Consider the following 21,279-nt stretch of genomic DNA (forward strand, 5'->3'; position numbering starts at 1 on the left):
TGCTTATACGTTTTGTGATCATACCAGCCTAGATCACTGATAAAATACCAGTAAACGCCCTGTTATGTTGCAGGCTGGTTGCAACATTACATTTCCTTGTGAATGGGGAATCTTTTAAATCTGGCTTTTATCCACAGACTAGCACAGGTCACCATTTCAAAAGTTGTTGTGAATGTATGCACTGCAATTTGCAGCACTTCAAAGGACCAGTACTTAAAGGTGTACTTACATTACTTGTCCAAGTTCTGAATATATGGTATATGTGCTGCTAAGAGTTTTTCAGCCCTCTTCTATCGCACTGGGTGAAACTACACAGACTACTTCGCCTATTACTGCCAGTTTCTCTTTTCTGGCATGCTGAAATAAATTAGAGATGCAATCAAAACAAACATGAACTTTTGTAAGCTAAGGCATTACGACACAAATCGAAAATCACCGTGTGGCATATTATGCATATTACTCAGAAAAAAATGACTGCAGATGTATCGTATTATACTACAGAGTCACACATACACCTTTCCTCGCTGTATGCCTGAATTAAGACGCTTGACGCCTGTTTGCTCCATTTCATTTCTAGAATACGAAGTAATCAATAGAAATAATGCTTTCACAAACAGCTAGTGTAATAGAAAGTCTACCGGCAAAAAAAAAAAGAATTCTCTGCATTTATGAAAACTTATTACTGAAAAACGCGGAAGATCTGAAATGAGCTACTAGCCACCAAGCAATAAGCAAATAACAAGCAGAAAACACTGCAGTAGTCCCTTCTGTGCATGTGCATGTTATCGCTACCTAGTGCACATGCTCGGATCGACAGCAGTTTAGATCTGCTCTCTATTCTGGCGCACAGATAATGTCTGCTAATTTTTGTAGTTTGACCTGTTCTACTGCTAGATGGCTGTCACGGTAGACCAGTACCATTCGTGACAGATCATCGTGTAATACCCGCTTTATAAGGAAAGGGCTGAGATCACTAAAAAGAAGAGGATAAGAAATAATACTGTGCAGTAAATTGAAACACTAAGCAGCACACAAAGGTAAAAATAGCTTTTGCTAAGGAAATGTTGTGGAAAAAATTCATGGAAGAATTAGAAGATAACTTCAGTGTATTATGGTATACTGAATACTACATAACAGGAGTGGAAAAAAAATAGTCCACAAAGAAGGAAAGCCTGTGTGTAAGGAAGAAGTGTAGAAAGTGTGGGAACAGTATTACCAAAATCTATATGAAGGATAGGTGTAACATAGTAGAGGAAAACAAAAGAAATAAGAGGAAAATATGCGTAAACAGCTTGATGAAATAGAAAGGAAGATATGCATGTGTTGGATATAAAGTTGTTAGAAGTGATAAAAGACAAAATTTCTTGAATAGATGACATTTCATTGGAAATTAATCCTGCAGCGCCTGTTGGAGTTAGAGGCCATATAGAATGAGGATACTGTGAACTTATGGAGAGATTACTGATTATTGCATAAAGCCAATAGTTTTAAAAGGGTGCTGTGTAAGATTTACAGAGAAATGGCATTACTGTGCATGAAGATTAATTAAAAGATAATTTTGGAGAGAATCGAGAAGAAGATAGAACAACAATTAAGAGAACAGGATTTTGGTCGGGAAGATCAACTACAGATAGCATACGTGTAGCTAGATATGTGTTAGAAAAGAAACAGAAATTTTGGAAAAACATTGTAGTTTCATCCATAGACATAGCTAGAGGGGATGAGGTGTGACAAGGTTCAAATAGACTGGAATTTGTAAGGGAATGCAGCTCAATCATAAACATGTTTAACAAATGTTTAGAATAGAGGGGTCAGACAAGGAAGTTTGTGGTCACCAGTGCGCTGTAATAGTCCTGGTAAACATCATAAGGAAAATCCTCAAAGGGTCAACAGCAAATATGAAAATCACAGGCAGAGGGTAATTGAAGAGGCATGCATGGAAATAAGAGTAACGAAAAGTGAGGCAATGAAAATCAACAAGAACAAACAATAAATTGATGGATGTTAAATTGTAATGCAAAATTTATTAAAGAAGTAATTGCTTTCAAATATTTAGGAAGTAAGCAAACCACAAAAGGAAATGTTGCTCAATATTTTAGCGTATCAGTAGGGACAGGGAAAAAGCTTTATAGTTAATTTCAGTGTAACTGTTTTGCTAAATAGTGTGGTTTTTCAAACAAATGCAGTGGTAGTGATTATGCCGAATTAGGCACTTTTTCTGTCAAGTTTGGGCTAATTGCTTGTGAAATTTGGTGCTATTTTTGCCCAATAATGTGCTATTCATGATACCGCATTATAGTCCATTACATGGTCAATGAGCTGTCATTTTAGGAGAACACACGATCCTCAGACTTGAAGGAAAAAAAGTCAAAATGTCCTCCAAACATTCATTAACAGTTATGAATATTAGTAAACTACCATACTCAAGGTTCAACACTTCCCATCCAGTAAATGACAAATTTCGTAATATTTCATAAAAATTGCTGATTCCATGATTTGTCGAAAAACTACAAATTTCATGTTATTTTTTGCATTCTTTTTCATGAATTTCTGTCCCTATATATCATATGTATCTTGGGGCTGGAAAGACCACCCTATACAAGTCATATTATCTACCAATTTTGACATATGGCGGAGAGTTGGGCCTGGACAGTGAAAGATCTGAGTAGAACAAAAGTGAAGAATGTGCTTTCTATCAGGGCTTCTGTGCAAGATGAGAAAGGACAGAATAAACAATGACACAATGCAAAACATGCTTCAGATCGATCCCTTAAAAGGAGCTGTGGAGGAAAATATATTTAATTTTGTAATTTTTTTCTGTTTATTTTAGCAGAAATGCGTCCGAAACATGCACCTTTGTTTAAAACTCTCCCAGGAATCGAACCCCAGCCTCCCATGTGCAGGTGAGAATTCTACCACAGAGCAAAGTAGCCTGGCATAAAGTGGCATTGTTTATGGTATTATAGATCAGAAAACTTCAGTCAGTTTTCTCAAGAATTCCACCTCCCCCTCCCCCCCCCTCCACCACCACCACCACCACCACCACCACCACCACCACCACCACCTCCACCTGAGTTGTAAATAGCAATCACCCAAAGCAGTTCAACTGCTTTGGGTGATTGCTATTTAAGTTCTGAGCTACATGTACCATAAATACAGCAATTTAATTGCTGTGTGGTCTCCTTGTCAGACATCTTTGGCAGTTGTTTCTACAGGTGTCTCATTTATATGTGTGGAAAATAATCCTGGCTTCAATATCGGCTAACCCACACCTTATTCCCCAGTCTCCCCTTTCCTGTATTGCGTAATCCATTCCTAATCTACTCCCTCCTATCATTGTGCACTGCACAAAGTCACTTGTTCTGGTGCCCATGTGTTGTGTTCCTATCTCGTGCCTCTCCAATCCGCATTCCTATTTTGCACATCTGCTATCTCCCTCCGACTGTCAGCCACACTTCCCCAACCCAACTCCCTCTTTCCTCCCCTCACCCACCCCACCTGACACAACTCTTACCCTAATCTGCCTGCTAAAATGCAGTCCTGGCATTGTGAAATAAATTACCCTAACTCTGATCCTTCACAGATGCCTGATATTAAATGTCTCCATTTTAGTTTTTGCAAATTGTTTACTTTTTCTGATCGGTAAGATTAAAATTGTGTCTGAGCTGTGATGGAGTGTCATATTAGTCTGTTCACGAAAATAATCAATTTTTGAAAATATAAAAATTGGGCAGATAATTATACTAGCGAAGAAGCGGCAGAACACCACACACAAAAGGTATTACAGTTGGCTTGTTTTCAGTCAGTGGATCTTTCCGGATGAACGGTTGAAGGGCAAAGAAGAGAGGCAGAGGAAAAAGACTGGTAAGGTTTAGGAAAAGGGGTAGAGTTTGAAAATGTCACCCAGAAATCCAGGTCAGGGGAGAGTTATGGGGCAGGTGAGAAGGAAAGACTGACTGTTGGGAATGCAACAGGCAAGATTTTAAAAACCTGAGAGCTTAGATGGAAGATAGGGTAATATGCGAGATGATGATAACTGCTAAAGCCCCATGCACAAGTTAATAAGAGTGACAAGCTAAGTGCATTGTATGTAATAGAGGTGGGAGGGGATGTGAAAAATACAGGTCAGAAAATGAAAGATGTAGGAAACTAAAAGAGTGAAGAAAGGAATAATTAATGTGGAAAATAGAGACTGGAGAAATTAATTTACATTAAGGCCAGTTGGGCAGTGAGAAGTGAGGACATGTTGTAGTGCCATTTCCCACCTGCAGAGTTGTGAGAAACTGTCTCTGGAGGAAGTATTCAGATGACATGTGTGGTGAAACAGGTCCCGAGGTCAAGACTGTCATGCTGTAGAGCATGGTCAGCAACAGGATATTGTGTGCTGCCTATGCTCATTCATCGTAACTTATAATTTGGTGGTAGTCACGCTATTGTAAAACGCCGAACACTGTTTACGTAACAGTTGGCATGACATGCCATTTCACAGTTCTCTCTTTTTGCCAGTTACAGGGTGGGTATAGGTGGTGTTAGGAGAGTGCATAGGGCAAGTCTTGCAGTGGGGACGGTCACAGGGGTAGGGAGATGGGTGCAGGAGCAGCATAGGGTTTGACAAGGATATTTCAGAATTTGGAGAGTGACGAAAGGCTGTTCTAGGTTTGGCAGACAAAATCTGACAGAATGGACCTAATTTCAGTGCATGGCTTTGGGCAGTCATTGCCTCGTTGAAGTAGCGGATTAATACAGGGTGTCCGGAAAGTCTTTCCCTGATTACATAAATTGATAACTCAGGCTAGAAGTAAGATACAAATATGAAACTGCTGTCTAATTGTTTACAAACTATCAGTTCCCCCCCCCCCCCCACACACACACACATCAGTAAACTTCCACACGAGCACCCTTGGTAGCACGTAGCACATCTAGGCGATATTCAGTTTCCGTCCACGCATTAGCCAACATCACTGGAGGGATCGATTCAACGACTGTGGTTATCTGTTGCCGCAGAGTTTCAAGATCTGGTACACGTGTTCGGTAGACCTCGTCCTTGACATAACCCCATAAAAAGAAGTCTAATGGAGTTATGTCAGGAGAGCTTAGAGGCCAAACCGTTGGCCCATCACGACCAATCCATTGCCCAGGAAAGGTCGTATCGAGATAGGCACGGACGTCCAAACCCCAATGAGGCAGTGCACCGTCTTGCTGAAACAAGACATCGGGGTGATACTGAAGCAGCTGTCGAACAGCATACAGTTGCAACATGTCCAGATACACCTCAGATGTGACGGTAGCCTCAGCAAAGAAGAATGGCCCGATAATTCGATTGTGCAATAGCGCGCACCAAACATTCACCTTTGGACTGCCTCTGGTGCACTCCATGACCTCGCCAGGGGGTTGTGAACCGCCAAATGCGCGCATTATGGCGATTCATTACTCCACTGACAAAAAAAGGTCGCTTCGTCGGAAAAGGCAATTCATCTGAGATAACAATCATCGTCCTCAATACGTGATAGCATTTTGACCGCAAAGTCATATCGACGTGTACTGTCATTGAGCAACAAGGCCTGAACGATTTGCACTTTGTATGCACGAAACACTAAACATTTGTGTAAAATGTCGTGGAGAGAGCTTTTTGGCATCTATAATTCATGTGAGGCCCTGCTCACAGATTTCTTCGGACTTCGCAGAAAAGACCGCCTTATAGCTTCCACCCTGTCTGGTGAGGTTCTTGGTTGACCAGACCTCGAAAGGTCAGCAACCGTTCCTGTGTTCTTGAATTTCTCATACCAGGCTTTAATGTTCTTGACATCAGGCGGATTCCTTCCAAATGTTGTCTGGAAGTGTGTCTGCGCTGGGGTTGGTGATGGTCTCTCATGGTACCACAGGACACACTGTGCCTTCTCCTGATTGGTTAACATGGCTTCTTGGGCACTGCACCTCATCCACTACTTACATACCGCGAACCTGAAACAGAAAAAAACTTTGATAGTTGTAAACAATTTGACACAGGTTTCATATTTGTATCTTACTTCTAGCCTGAGTTATCAATTTATGTAATCAGGGAAAGTCTTTTCAGACGCCCTGTACATTCAAGGCCAGGATAACACTGAGTGACAAGTGGGGTACACCGAAATTGTTTACCAGTACCAGGATTGCATGTAATTGCTTGGGAAATCTGCTTTGGGATAGTTACATCCAGTGAAGGCTGAGGTCAAAGTGGTGGTGTATTGCTGTAGAGTCTGCATCCCAACAAATAAATTTGCCTCAAATGCTAAGGTTGTATGGGAGGGAATGTTTAGTTTTTCTTCTACTAGCAAGGTATTGTAAACAGCGTTTTGAGTTCTGTCAGGAAAGAATGTAATGGCAACTTGTTTTGAATTTTCAGGTGAAGGAGGAAAGAAGATTCTTATCATCTCAAAAATTGAAAACCATCAGGGAATGGTTAATTTGGACGAGATCATAGAGGCATCTGATGGCATCATGGTGGCCCGTGGCGACCTGGGTATTGAAATTCCTCCTGAAAAGGTCTTCCTTGCTCAGAAGGCAATGATTTCCAGGTGCAACAAGGTAAGAGTTTGTAAATACCTCTGACAGTTTTGGAAATCAACAAACCTGAAAGAGTCTAGTTAACATGTTGACTTCTTGTTAGAATTATAAGGAAAAAATTATTCTTTGTAATGGAAAAATATTAACAGGTCTAATGTACCCGCTTCATTAAAACGTTACAAAATTTTGATGTTTTTCATGAAAACTGGTTGTCTGTTTTTTACTTTGCCGAACAACCAAAACACATCACCACATACTGGTGATGAATTGGAAATTGTTAGACAAATAATAAAAAAAAATTACAATAATGATTCACAGTTCTCTGGTGCAGTATTAACTGGACCTGAATTCTTAATTTATAACAACCTGATGGACTTTCACAGTTTTCATGTGCAAGGCAGTTAAATTTTCACTGCTATAGTCTGTGTGTAAGTATGTACCCAATATGTAGGTGCAAGCTCAGTTATCAATGACAGCTATTATATCTACATGTAATGCTCTGTAAGTGACCTAATTGTGTGTGGCGGAGGATACTACATAATGAAATGTGCCACTCTACTCTCTCTCTCTCTCTCTCTCTCTCTCTCTCTCTCTCTCTCTCTGTGTGTGTGTGTGTGTGTGTGTGTGTGTGTGTGTGTGTGTGTGTGTTTTCTACATGGTAAGGGTCACAGATTGATGAAAAATACTCAAGAATCAGTCAAACAACCGTCTTGTAAGCCACTTCCTTCATGGATGAATTAAATTTCCTTAAGATTCTTCCTACAAATCTGTCCTGCATCTGCTTTTGAACTATTTATTTTAAGTACATATTCCGCTTAAGTTCATTCTGGATAGTTTTTCCTATATATTTTACAGTAAGCACCAGCTTGACGAATGTGGTAAGAGTAAAGAACAAAAGACAAGAAATGTTGTAGCTCAATCTGTATACTGTAATAACAACTATCACCATATAAATATGAATATAGATGTGATATCTGCCTCAGAATGTGGAAGCAAATTTAGCTAATAAACGCAATTTCATGGTGAATTGTATCCAGATACTGTTTTATCAGAGATAGTTCAAAATAGCTTTATTTTCTATATATAAATAATGAAAATCGCACATTTCAATTATTAGTATTGCAGATCATCTCCAGTTTGGAAAGATAATGTGCATAACAAATGTTTGAAAAATAAAAAATGCGTGGATGTAATTTGTCATTGTGCTCAGTGCTCTGGTGCAACACCAGTTTTCAGCGGTTCTGTATAAGAACCAGGTGTACCGGTATGAAATGAGCATTTTTTTGTGAAAATGGAACACTAGTTTTGAATTGAAAAGTAAAAACATTTTATTCAAAGTACTGACCATTGCTTTCTATACATTTTGACCACCTTTCTGGCAATTTGTGGACACCACGCCAATAGAAATGTTCGTCTTTTGAAGCAAACCAATCAGACACCTAATTTTCAACTTCTCGTAGGAATCGAAGTGTTCCTCAGCCAATGCGTGTCCCAGTGATGGAAACAAATGGTAGTCTGAAGGGGCCAAGTCTGGTGAACATTGCGGGTGGGGTAGCAGCTCCCAGTCAAGTGTTTTGATTGTATCCTGAACCAGTTTTGCTTTGTGTGCAGGTGCATTGTCGTGCAAAAAAATTACTTTGCCGTGTCTTCTGGACCATTCTGGTCTTTTTTCAATCAGTGAATAGATCAAATTGATCATTTGTTGTCTGTAGCGATTAGTATTCACAGTTTCATCGGGTTTTAGAAGCTCATGATACACCACACCTTTCTGATCCCACCAAACACAGAGCATTGTCGGATGCCGAATCGCTCTGGTTTTGCAGGCGATGTTGATGGTTGTCCCGGATTAACCCATGATTTTTCCCATTTAGGATTCTTAAAATAAATCCATTTTTCATCGCCAGTAACAATTAGACACAAAACTAATTTTCTTTCGTGTCTTTGAAGCAAACTTTGACAAATAGTTTTTCGGTTTTCCATCTGTCTTTCATTCAATTCATGTGGCACCCATTTTCCACAATTTTGGATCTTTCCCATAGCTTTCAAATGGTCAGAAATTGTTTGTTGTGCAACATTTAGCATTGCTGCCATTTGCTCCTGACTCAAAGTATCATCTTCATCCAATATTGCTTGCAGTTTGGCGTCTTCGAACTTTTTTGGTGGTCTTCCACGTTCTTCATTTCTTATGTCAAAATCATTATTTCTGACCTGTAAAAACCATCTTTTGCATGTTGCTTCTGATAGAGCACGATCACCATATGCCTCGACAAGCATTCGATGCGACTCTGCAGTTCTCTCTCTCTCTCTCTCTCTCTCTCTCTCTCTCTCTCTCTCTCTCTCTCTCTCTCTCTCTCTCCCCCCCCCCCCCCCCCCTCCCCCAAATTGAAAACCAAAATTTAATGCTTTCGGCAAATCATCACTTTCTGGTACAAAATCCGACATTAATACAATGAAATGTGTCATACCAACCAAAGAAAAAAAAATTTAAGGCTCGTTCACAACAAATGTTCCCTATCGACACATTTGTATCTTAATGCTCATTTCATACCGGTATACCTGGTACATGCCAGATAATCCAGTGTATAAGGGACAGTCAAATGAGAACTGAACACCCAGCAGAATGAGACCATGGAATGGTTCATTTCAAAAGAAATCACCACACATATTGAGACATTTGTCGCACTGGGAGATGAGACGGTCAATTCCTGTTTCATAGAACATGGTCAGCCCCTGATGCTGCCACAACTGCACCCACTCTCGCATTTCGTGAAACGGACATCCATGTGTGACTTTCTTCAGCTCACTAAATGTGTGAAAATATTAGATACAGGCTCCCAGGTAGATGCTATTTTTCTTGACTTCCGGAAGGCGTTCGATACAGTTCCGCACTGTCGCCTGATAAGCAAAGTAAGAGCCTACGGAATATCAGACCAGCTGTGTGGCTGGATTGAGGAGTTTTTGGCAAACAGAACACAGCATGTTGTTATCAATGGAGAGACGTCTACAGACGTTAAAGTAACCTCTGGCGTGCCACAGGGGAGTGTTATGGGACCATTGCTTTTCACAATATATATATAAATGACTTAGTAGATAGTGTCGGAAGTTCCATGCGGCTTTTCCCGGATGATGCTGTAGTATACAGAGAAGTTGCTGCATTAGAAAATTGTAGCGAAATACAGGAAGATCTGCAGCGGATAGGCACTTGGTGCAGGGAGTGGCAACTGACCCTTAACATAGACAAATGTAATGTATTGCGAATACATAGAAAGAAGGATCCTTTATTGTATGATTATATGATAGCGGAACAAACACTGGTAGCAGTTACTTCTGTAAAATATCTGGGAGTATGCGTACGGAACGATTTGAAGTGGAATGATCATATAAAACTAATTGTTGGTAAGGCGGGTACCAGGTTGAGATTCATTGGGAGAGTGCTTAGAAAATGTAGTCCATCAACAAAGGAGGTGGCTTACAAAACACTCGTTCGACCTATACTTGAGTATTGTTCAGCAGTGTGGGATCCGTACCAGATCGGATTGACCGAGGAGGTAGAGAAGGTCCAAAGAAGAGCGGCGCGTTTCGTCACTGGGTTATTTGGTAACCGTGATAGCGTTACGGAGATGTTTAATAAACTCAAGTGGCAGACTCTGCAAGAGAGGCGCTCTGCATCGCGGTGTAGCTTGCTCGCCAGGTTTCGAGAGGGTGCGTTTCTGGATGAGGTATCGAATATATTGCTTCCCCCTACTTATACTTCCCGAGGAGATCACGAATGTAAAATTAGAGAGATTAGAGCGCGCACGGAGGCTTTCAGACAGTCGTTCTTCCCGCGAACCATACGCGACTGGAACAGGAAAGGGAGGTAATGACAGTGGCACGTAAAGTGCCCTCCGCCACACACCGTTGGGTGGCTTGCGGAGTATCAATGTAGATGTAGATGTAGATGTGGTGTAGGATCGAGGCTGTATGGAGGGTGTTGCAGTGTTTTTTAACCAAATTGCTGAAGCATAGCAGTGTGGGGGTGGGTGTTACCATGCAACAGGGATTCCATTTGACAGCCTGAGGGCAAACAGCAAAGCCATCAGTAGAAACATCCCCATCTCCCCCCTCCAAGGAAATCCAGAGCTGTTCGCACAAGTTTTTGTAAGGTCACTAGGACCTTATTTGACTGCAGACCCCCTCCACATGACAAGTTTGTCGAGCTTGCAGCCACAATCAGTGCATAGCACTATAGACACTGACAGACTATAAAGTCCAAACATCAGATGGAACCATCTTGTTACATCATCCATCCCCACGCTGTGAATTGGATGAAGGCTACACTACACTTTAGCTTGGGAAACTGTGAGACACCCTCCATACAGCTCAGATTTTCACCATGTGATTTCTGCATCTTTGGCAACCTGAAGATAGATGTGTGGACTTGGTTTGTCGAATGAGGAAATCCAAGAGTGGGTGCTGTTGTAGGTCAGTGACTGATCACGTTCTATAGAATATGGGAACTGATCATTGTCTCCCCATGGGATAAATGTCTTAATGCATATGGTGATTACTTTTAAATGGAGCTGTTGATTGATTGATTGATTGATTGATTGATATCTTTATTAATCCATGTAACAATTTACATTGTGTGAATTTCGTCAGCAAAATCATATACAATACAATATACCTACAATTTATACACACAAAATTAATATTTACACACATTTTTAAAGTACCTTACATTAGTTTTATATCCTGGGGACACCTATATTTACATAATTTGGGTCTGAAGTATACTTTACAATATAGTTTGAGCAGCTTGAAATATGAGAGATGTCAGTTAGGTCTTCTATTTTTTAGATATGACTGGAACCACTTTTTCACAAGTCCCCTTATTCCCAGTTCATCTGTTGTGGTGGGTGTTTGGTTTTCATTTAATGCCCCTCATAGATGTCTGTCAGCTAAAATTCAGAAGTTGGTATAACACAGACACTTGAACGGGGCAGTTTTAGGTGGCAGGTGTTTCGAACTGGGGTAGCATCAAATGCCAGTAGATGTCATGCCTGAACTACTTTGACGCTCCCAATAGCAGAAAGCAGCTGCACGGTATCCATTACCAAGTTCTTTGTATTGCATGTTGCTCATTTGTTTCTCTTCTTTTGACGATCCTAGTTGATGCGTGTGGCCAACTGCCTTCTTATAGTGTCTGCACTGTTGCATCTGGAAAAAAAATCTATTAACATTTTTAGATTGTGCTGTGAGTCTTCCCCCTAACAAATGAAGTTATGCTAAGTACATTGTCAGTTCTATCTGGAGTATTGTCAAGTGTAGGTTGCATGGTTATGATTGCCTGCAAAATATATAAATCAATATTCTGCAGACGTAATTATCGAATTGGGTGTGGGAAGAAAAATGTTGTAATACATTAAATCAATGAGGCTTTCTGTTCACCAGTGGGAAAACGCTCCTTATTCTAAACAAAAACAGGCATTTGTTGGAAGCTTAAATGGGGCCAAAAGAAGGAAGAAGCAAAACATTCCAGTCGTAAGGCTCCACAGTTCTCCCCTTTTTCTAAGTAGATTTCAAAGCATTAAGGTTTTGTCTTACGGCACTTAGTGACTCTCTCTAATTTGTATGTCTACTCATTTACAAACAAAAAAAATCTAGATGCAGATTTTTTAACTGCTTTCTCCTTGTTTGTAATATGTAGCTACTGTATCTCAAATTGATAGCTTAATATACTAGATTAAATTATTTATCGCAGCAATAATGGCTACTGGCCTTTGTAAACTCAGTCCCATTTACAGTATATCTGATAGGATTAGGACTTGAAATTACGGCAACGACTCATGTTTAAAGAACAACTTTATTCGTAAAGGAACACACACTGCTAGGACAACTGTGTACATAACATCATCTGTGGACACCAACGATATAATGTGATGGTAAAATTTGAATCTCAACAAAATCATTAGACGAAAATTTAGTCCTGTAGATATATTATTGAGGAAATTCTGGTATACTTTTAGGGCTTTATAGCAGTGTTATGAATTGCGTAAATCTGCTTCAGTCTTCCTTCGATTTGGATGACTAGACAGGTCCGTATTTAATTTCTTTCTAACATTATCCCTGAAACAGTGGTCATTTCCTTCTACAGGTCGGGAAGCCAGTCATCTGTGCGACACAGATGTTGGAGTCCATGGTGAAGAAGCCCCGACCCACGAGGGCCGAAACCTCGGACGTTGCAAATGCCATCCTGGATGGTGCTGACTGTGTCATGCTGTCTGGTGAGACTGCCAAGGGAGACTACCCCCTGGAGTGTGTGCTGACCATGGCAAACATCTGCAAGGAGGCAGAAGCGGCCATCTGGCAGAGGCAGATCTTCAGCGACCTCAGTTCCAAGGTGAGCCAGGTGTAACAGCTATCGGTAAGTTTTGCTGCAATGTGAGGGCCATAATTCAATTGTGACGATTCTGAATTGTGGTGATTAGCTAGGGCAAAATAAGTTCTCAACCAGCAGGCAAGTCGTAACATCGTAGAAAGAAGTGTGCTTAAGAAAATTTCACATGCAGCACAATACTCTGTACTAACCCTTAAAGCCAGTAGCTTCTGTAGTAATGCCTACTCCACAAAGTTTGTGTCAACTCTGAAATTCTGTGTTCATTTGTTATATTGCCTACAGTAACCCTCATATGCAGTGGTTATTAATGAAGCTATAAATGCAATATCAATCAGTTAAACTGAGTACTGTGCTCAGTGAGATTTTTATCAATAATATGGTTTCACACCCCTCTGCTCAGAAGATGTCACATACATCTCTTTGACTGTCATTAATTCAGGATTTGAATGACTCACAACAACGTAATACAGGGTGATTCAAAAAGAATACCACAATTTTAGGAATTTAAAACTCTGCAACGACAAAAGGCAGAGCTAAGCACTATGTGTCGGCGAATTAAGGGAGCTATAAAGTTTCATTTAGTTGTACATTTGTTCGCTTGAGGCGCTGTTGACTAGGCGTCAGCGTCAGTTGATGCTAAGATGGCGACCGCTCAACAGAAAGCTTTTTGTGTTATTGAGTACGGCAGAAGTGAATCGACGACAGTTGTTCAGCGTGCATTTCGAACGAAGTATGTTGTTAAACCTCCTGATAGGTGGTGTATTAAACGCTGGTATAAACAGTTTACAGAGAATGGGTGTTTGTGCAAAGGGAAAAGTTCTGGACGGCCGAGAACGAGTGATGAAAATGTAGCACGCATCCAGCAAGCATTTGTTCGCAGCCCAGGAAAATCGACTCGCAGAGCTAGCAGAGAGCTGCAAATTCCACAATCAACTGTATGGAGAGTCCTGCGAAAAAGGTTAGTTATGAAACCTGAACGTCAACTACCAGAGGCGATGGATCGGCCGCCAGGCAGCCCGTGACAGAGCACTTCATCACTGGACTCCAAGAAGCCCTGATCTTACCCCCTGCGATTTTTTTCTTATGGGGGTATGTTAAGGATATGGTGTTTCGGCCACCTCTCCCAGCCACCATTGATGATTTGAAACGTGAAATAACAGCAGCTATTCAAACTGTTAAGCCTGATATGCTACAGGGAGTGTGGAACGAGTTGGAGTATCGGGTTGATATTGCTCGAGTGTCTGGAGGGGGCCATATTGAACATCTCTGAACTTGTTTTTGAGTGAAAAAAAACCTTTTTAAATACTCTTTGTAATGATGTATAACAGGTTATATTATGTTTCTTTCATTAAATACACATTTTTAAAGTTGTGGTATTCTTTTTGAATCACCCTCTACAATATTTTGTCCCAGTTTCACTTATTACATAAATCCATACCCACAACTTTTCTTGGCTGTACACGTAGTGGAGTGGGTAAGGCACAAGAATAAACAGTGTTACATAAAGAAACACACATTTCCTAGCAACCTCTTATCATTTGCAAATACTTGCATATCTTTTTATTAAACACCGCATAGTTAGTGTGATAGGTCCTCTACTTGCTAGTTTCTTCTATATGTTTTGAGAACATGTCCTTGCATGTGCACTTGCATCTCTTTGCATCCAAAGAGAAAGCACTTCTTAAGTAGTTTTTCAAACGTAAGATATGTATCGACAGTTGTGAGTATGATCAGACTCCAGCTGTACATTGTAGTGATGACAATGAAAATTTGTGCTCGACTGAGACTTGAACCCAGATTTCCCCCATTATGCGAGCAGTTGCCTTAACTGCCTCGGCCATCTGAACGTGCCTCCAGGACCGACCCGAACTTCTGTATGTCCACCATTTGTCTGCAACCCGACAATGTGTTGTAATTCTTCAAATAACGGGTAGGAAGCAGTTCAAATTATTCGATACATCTATGTCTCGTTGCCACCAGATATGGTTTTTTTCCGCTACGATATGGTGTCTATATCTCCAGATATTTGGTTTTGTCACTTACATGACTTTGCTTTTAACCACCACATTTAACACTTGAGGTCCTGCACTTGGAAAAATTTTAGGCCCAGGGTGTTTGGAAATTCAGCCCTTAAAGGGGTGAAATAGGGCCTGACTGATTCACTGATTCATCACCACCCAGCCCAGACCATTGAAGATAGAAACTTTAAATTTGGAGAGGGTGTTGGTCTTACACTCTAGGCATCATTTAAGAATTGATTTTTTGAAATTCCATACCAAGATGGTGAAATAGGGGATGAAAGGTTTTTGAAATGTTGCTGTCAAGGAAATTTTGAAGGTAGAGCTGCGAAAATTGCCATTTGGTTGTACACTGTTTGCACAGTGTGTTGGCTTACACTTGAGCATTGGGCATAACAACACAAAATTTGATGAAATAAAAACAAAGAAATGTACAAATCATACAGTTAATGCAAGCTAGTAAAACATACCTTTCCACATTCCACAGGCTGTTCCTCCGATGGACGTAGCACAATCAGTAGCGATCGCCACTGTGGAGGCTTCCATGAAGTGCTTGGCCACTGCCATCATTGTGATCACCACCACTGGGCGGTCGGCACACCTAATCTCAAAGTACCGTCCCAGGTGCCCGATAATCGCCGTCACGCGGTACGGACAAGTGGCTCGTCAGTGCCATCTCTACAGGGCTATTCTGCCCTTGCATTACACAGGTAAGGTAGAATGTCGTTTGTATCTGTTGCAATATTGACATTGGGTTCTTCAGCAACCTCTACACTGTAATTGTTACTGATAGCATGATGAAGAAAGTTATTTAAACATTTTTACTCTATTAAATGAAGAATTGGTCAAGCAGTATTGGCTCCTAATGTCTTTCTTAATTCGCAAGACAATGAAGTAATAACTACACACTACCATATTGACCCTGATTATAAGTCCCCCCCCCCCCCCCTCTTTTTTTTTATTTTTTTTATTTTTATTTTTTTATTTAAAAAGATGTCTGAGAAAAATTTAATTTTAACATATACTGACTAACCAAAACTACAAACTATGGGAAATCCTGGATGGAATGTAACAATACAATGAAAAGAATAGTTGCTACTCACTATGTAGTAGAGATGCTGAGTCGCAGATAGGCACAACAGAAGACTTTCACACAATATAGGGATCATGACAAAGTATGTTCCAAAAAAGTTAAGATTATACCTATTCTAAGTTTATGCCGTTTACTGATTGTCTACATTTTGATAATACAAAGCAAAATAAAATAAATGACAAGAAATGGTTTACATTAATTTGCAAACTGTTTTTCTTTTCTACGGTTTCTTCTTATTGGCCCTTGTCATCTATGGCATCACTATTTTAATCCTCATCATCCTTATACCAAAAGCTGATCAGTTCCAGTCATTCCACCAGGAAGGAGATACACAGCTCGTGTTGTCTGTAGTTTAACCATGCCTAGACGGTCAGTAGCGCAGTTCGATCATGTCCGCATTGTTACTTCGTGCGAGGAAGGGCTCTCAACAAGTGAAGTGTCCAGCATCTAAGAGTGAACCAAAGCAATGTTGTTCGGACATGGAGGAGATACAGTAAGGACAGGAACTGTCGATGACATGCCTTGCTCAGGCCGCCCGAGGGCTACTACTGCAGTGGGTGACCACTACCTACGGATTATGGCTCGAAGGAACTCTGACAGCAATGCCACCATGTTGAATAATGCTTTTCGTGCAGCCACAGAACATCATTTTAAGACTCACTGCGTGCAATAGGCTGCATGATGCACAACTTCACTCCCGACGTCCATGGGGAAGTCCATCTTTGCAACCACAACACTGTGCAGCACGGTACAGATGGGTCAAACAACGTGTCAGATGGACCACTCAGGATTAGCATCACGTTCTCTTCACCGATTAGTGTCACATATGCCTTCTACCAGATAATCGTTGGAGATCTTTGGAGGCAACCTGGTCAGGCTGTTTTGGGGTGGCATTATGTGGAGCTGACTTATGCCGCTGGTGGTTAAGGAAGGTGCTGTAACAGCTGTAAGATACCTGAATGCCATCCTTTGACAGATAGTGCAATCATATCAGCAGCATATTGGCGAGGCATTAGTCTTCCTGGACGAAAATTTACTCCCCCATCGTGCACATCTTGAGAATGACTTCCTCCAGGATAACGACATCGCTCGACTAGAGTGGCCAGCCTGTTCCCCAGACATGAAACCTATCGAACATGCCTGGGATAGATTGAAAAAGGGCTGTTTATGAATGACGTGACACACCGACCACTCTGAGGGATCTACGCCGAATCGCCGTTGAGGAGTGGGACAATGTGGACTAACTGTGCCTTGATGAACTTGTAGATAGTATGCCATGACGAATACAGGCATGTGTCAATGCAAGAGGATGTGCTACTGGGTATTACAGGAACCGGTGTGTACACCAATCCGAAACACCACCTCTGAAGCTCTTGCTGTATGGTGGTACAGCATGCAATGTGTGCTTTTCATGAGCTATAAAAAGGATGGAAATGATGTTTATGTTGATCTCTCTTCCAATTTTCTGTACAGGTTCCGGAACTCTCAGAACCGAGGTGATGCAAAACTTTTTTTGATGTGCGTAGAACAGTGGTTCCCAATCTGGGTGTAATTACCACCAGAGGGGTAAAACGGTGTTTTCTGTGGGGTAAAAACAACAGACTTAAATAAATTCTACTTCAGTCACAAAACTAAATTACTGTTACCAGTTTGTTACCAGTTTGTTACCAGTTTGTTACCAGTTTGTTACCAGTTTGTTACCAGTTTGTTACCAGTTTGTTACCAGTTTGTTACCAGTTTGTTACCAGTTTGTTACCAGTTTGTTACCAGTATCACTACTTCATAAGACTGTAATACTATCATTTACCTTCAAAGAGTCACAATTTTTTCCAAATACTAGCATTAATGCGTGACAAAAGAAAAGTTAAAGGGAATGGACAGTGTCTTGAAAGGAAGATATAAGATGAACATCAACAAGAGTAAAACAAGGAAATTAAATGTAGTAGAATTAAATCACATTAGGAATTGAGAAACTTAAAGTAGTAGATGAGTTTTGCTATTTGGGCAGCAAAATAACTGATGACGGCCAAGATAGAGAGGATATAAAGTGCAGACTGGCAATACCAAGGAAGAATTTCTGGAGAACAGAAATTTAACACTGAATATCTTTTATGAAGGTTGTCTGACGTGTACCCATGTATGGACATGGAACATGGACAAGAAACCGTTTTGGTAAAATGAGAGCAGAAGCTTTCGAAATGTGGTGCTACAGAAGAATCCTGAAGATTAGATGGGTCAATCACTAAATGTCTTTTTCCAAAGGTGTTTCACAGAGGAAGACTGCACTGTAGTTCCCTCTCTAGATTGTCGCACAGATGACAAAATGATAGATATCGAAATAGACCACAGAGGGATAGAGAACAATTAAAATCGCTCAAAAGAAGAACGGCCGCTGGACCTGATGGGATACCAGTTTGATTTTACACAGATTATGTGAAGGAACTTGCCCACTTCTTGCAGCGGTGTACCGTAAGCCTCCAGAAGGGTGTAGCGTTCCAAAGGATTGGGAAAGGGCACAGGTCATTCCCACTTTGAAGAAGGGATGTTGAACACGTGCAGAACTATAGACCTATATATATCTAACATCGATCAGTTGTAGAATTTTGGAACATGTATTATGTTTGAGTATAATGACTTTTCTGGAGACTACAAATCTACTCTGTAAAAATCAGCATGGATTTCGAAAAAGACGATCGTGTGAAACGCAGCTCGCGCTATTCGTCCATGAGACTCAGGTGGCCATAGACACATGTTCCCAGGTAGATGCCGTGTTTCTTGACATCTACAAGGCGTTCGATACAGTTCCCCACAGTCGTTTAATGAACACAGTAAGAGCATATAGACTATCAGACCAATTGTGTGATTGGATTGAAGAGTTCCTAGATAACAGATCGCAGCATGTCATTCTCAATGGAGAGAAGTCTTCCGAAGTAAGAGTGATTTCAGGTGTGCCGCAGGGGAGTGTCGTAGGACCGTTGCTATTATATATATAAAAATAGAGGGAAACATTCCACGTAGGAAATATATATATATCTAAAAACAAAGATGATGTGACTTACCAAATGAAAGTGCTGGCAGGTCGACAGACACACAAACATACACACAAAATTCAAGCTTTCGCAACAAACTGTTGCCTCATCAGGAAACTCTTTGTCTTTAAATATGTCTGCTTGTGTCTGTATATGTGCGGATGGATATGTATGTGTGTATATATATATATATATATATAAGGGCCGTTCAGAAAGTAACCTCCGGTTGATTTAAAAAAGTACACCAAGTTAAATAAAAATATTTTAATATATACATCTTACAACTACATCTTTGCACTATTTTTCTACATAGTCTCCATAGCGATTGAGGCACTTATCGTATCTCTTCACAAGCTTTGAAATTCCTTCTGCATAAAAATCACCCGCTTGTGCCTGGAGCCAGCCTGTGACCGCATCTTTGAGCTCTTCGTCGTCATCAAACCGCTGTGACCCGAGCCATTTCTTCAAATGCATGAAGAGGTGATAATCACTTGGCGCCAGGTCTGGGCTGTAAGGTGGATGGTTGATAACGTCCCACTTGAAGGACTCAAGAAGGGCCGTTGTTCTGCGAGCAGAGTGAGGACGGGTGTTATCATCCAAAAAAACGATACCGGAAGTCAGCATACCACGGCGTTTGTTCTGTATAGCCCGTCATAACTTTTTTATTGTTTCACAGTACACGTCTTGATTAATGGTCGTACCACGTTCCATGAATTCAACCAACAACACCCCTTTGGCATCCCAAAACACCGTTGCCATCAGTTTTCTGGCAGAAAAATCTTGCGAGGCTTTTCTTGGTTTGGTAGGCGAATTTGAATGTGCCCACATCTTTGATTGTTCTTTTGTCTCAGGGTTCACGTACTTAATCCAGGTTTCATCACCGCTCACGATTCTGTTTAACAATGGTTCTCCTTCGTCCTCATAACGTGACAGAAAGTCTAATGCAGAGGCCATTCTTTGAGTTTTGTGGTGGTCGGTAAGAATTTTGGGCACCCATCGTGCACAGAACTTACGGTAACCCAATCTCGCTGTCACTATCTCGTACAAGAGTCTTAGAAATCTGTGGAAAACCAGTAGACAATTCAGACATTGAGAAACGTCGATTTTCACGAACTTTTGCATCAACTGTCTGAACGAGTTCGTCAGTCACCAATGATGGTCTACCATTCCTCTCTTCATCGTGAACGTTTTCTCGTCCACTTTTAAATAAACGTACCCATTCACGGGCAACTCCTTCACTCATAACTCTTGGTCCGTACACGGCACAAAGCTCACGATGAATAGCTGCTGCAGAATATCCTTTGGCTGTAAAAAACCTTATGACAGCACGCACTTCACATTTGGTGGGGTTTTCTATTGCAGCACACATTTCAAACTGCCACAAAAACTAAACTAGCGCAGGTACGACGTTCACTCGACCACGGCTTGATGCCGACTGACCTGTTAAGTGCGTGAACGCACAGATGGCATCGCTACTACCCCCACAACCCGCACTGTGATCAATCGGAGGTTACTTTCTGAACCGCCCTCGTATATATGTATATGTATATGTATATACCCTGAGGCTAAACATGCCTCGGTGCACCGTCAGCACATCTTAGCACAGTATTACACCGTCCAGGTTATCTGGATACTTCCCACTAACACCAACCTGTCAGAACTCCGGAGATGGGAACTTGCCCTTCAGTATATCCTTTCTTCTCGTTATCCGCCAGGCCTCGATCTCCGCTAATTTCAATTTGCCGCCGCTCATACCTCACCTGTCTTTCAACAACATATTTGGCTCTGTACTTCCGCCTCGACTGACATCTCTGCCCAAACTCTTTGCCTTTACAAATGTCTGCTTGTGTCTGTGCATGTGTGGATGGATATGTGTGTGTGTGCGAGTGTATACCTGTCCTTTTTTCCCCCTAAGGTAAGTCTTTCCGCTCCCTGGATTGGCATGACTCCTTACCCTCTCCCTTAAAACCCACATCCTTTCGTCTTTCCCTCTCCTTCCCTCTTTCCTGACGAAGCAACCATTTGTTGCGAAAGCTTGAATTTTGTGTGTGTTTGTGTTTGGTTGTGTGTCTATCGACCTGCCAGCACTTTTGTTTGGTAAGCCACATCATCTTTGTTTTTAGATATATTTTTCACACGTGGAATGTTTCCCCCTCTATATATATATATAACATTGGAAGTTCAGAGACTTTTTGCGGATGATGCTGTGGTATATCG

The 21,279-nt window shown here is 41.1% G+C and overlaps 1 protein-coding gene across 4 annotated transcripts in view; it reads left to right on the plus strand.

Annotated features, from left to right (window-relative positions):
* Window positions 1-21,279, plus strand: part of LOC126428217 (pyruvate kinase-like) — a 141,328-nt gene that overhangs the window by 112,372 nt on the left and 7,677 nt on the right. For all 4 annotated transcript variants that reach the window (XM_050090135.1, XM_050090136.1, XM_050090134.1 and 1 more), the window contains 3 exons: window positions 6,383-6,564; window positions 12,680-12,925; window positions 15,428-15,650. In XM_050090135.1, coding sequence (XP_049946092.1) covers window positions 6,383-6,564; window positions 12,680-12,925; window positions 15,428-15,650 — 651 coding nt within the window. The remainder of the gene's footprint in view (window positions 1-6,382; window positions 6,565-12,679; window positions 12,926-15,427; window positions 15,651-21,279) is intronic.

Source organism: Schistocerca serialis, chromosome 12 (genome assembly GCF_023864345.2).
Source record: "Schistocerca serialis cubense isolate TAMUIC-IGC-003099 chromosome 12, iqSchSeri2.2, whole genome shotgun sequence".
In the NCBI taxonomy this organism is placed as follows: Eukaryota; Metazoa; Arthropoda; class Insecta; order Orthoptera; family Acrididae; genus Schistocerca; species Schistocerca serialis.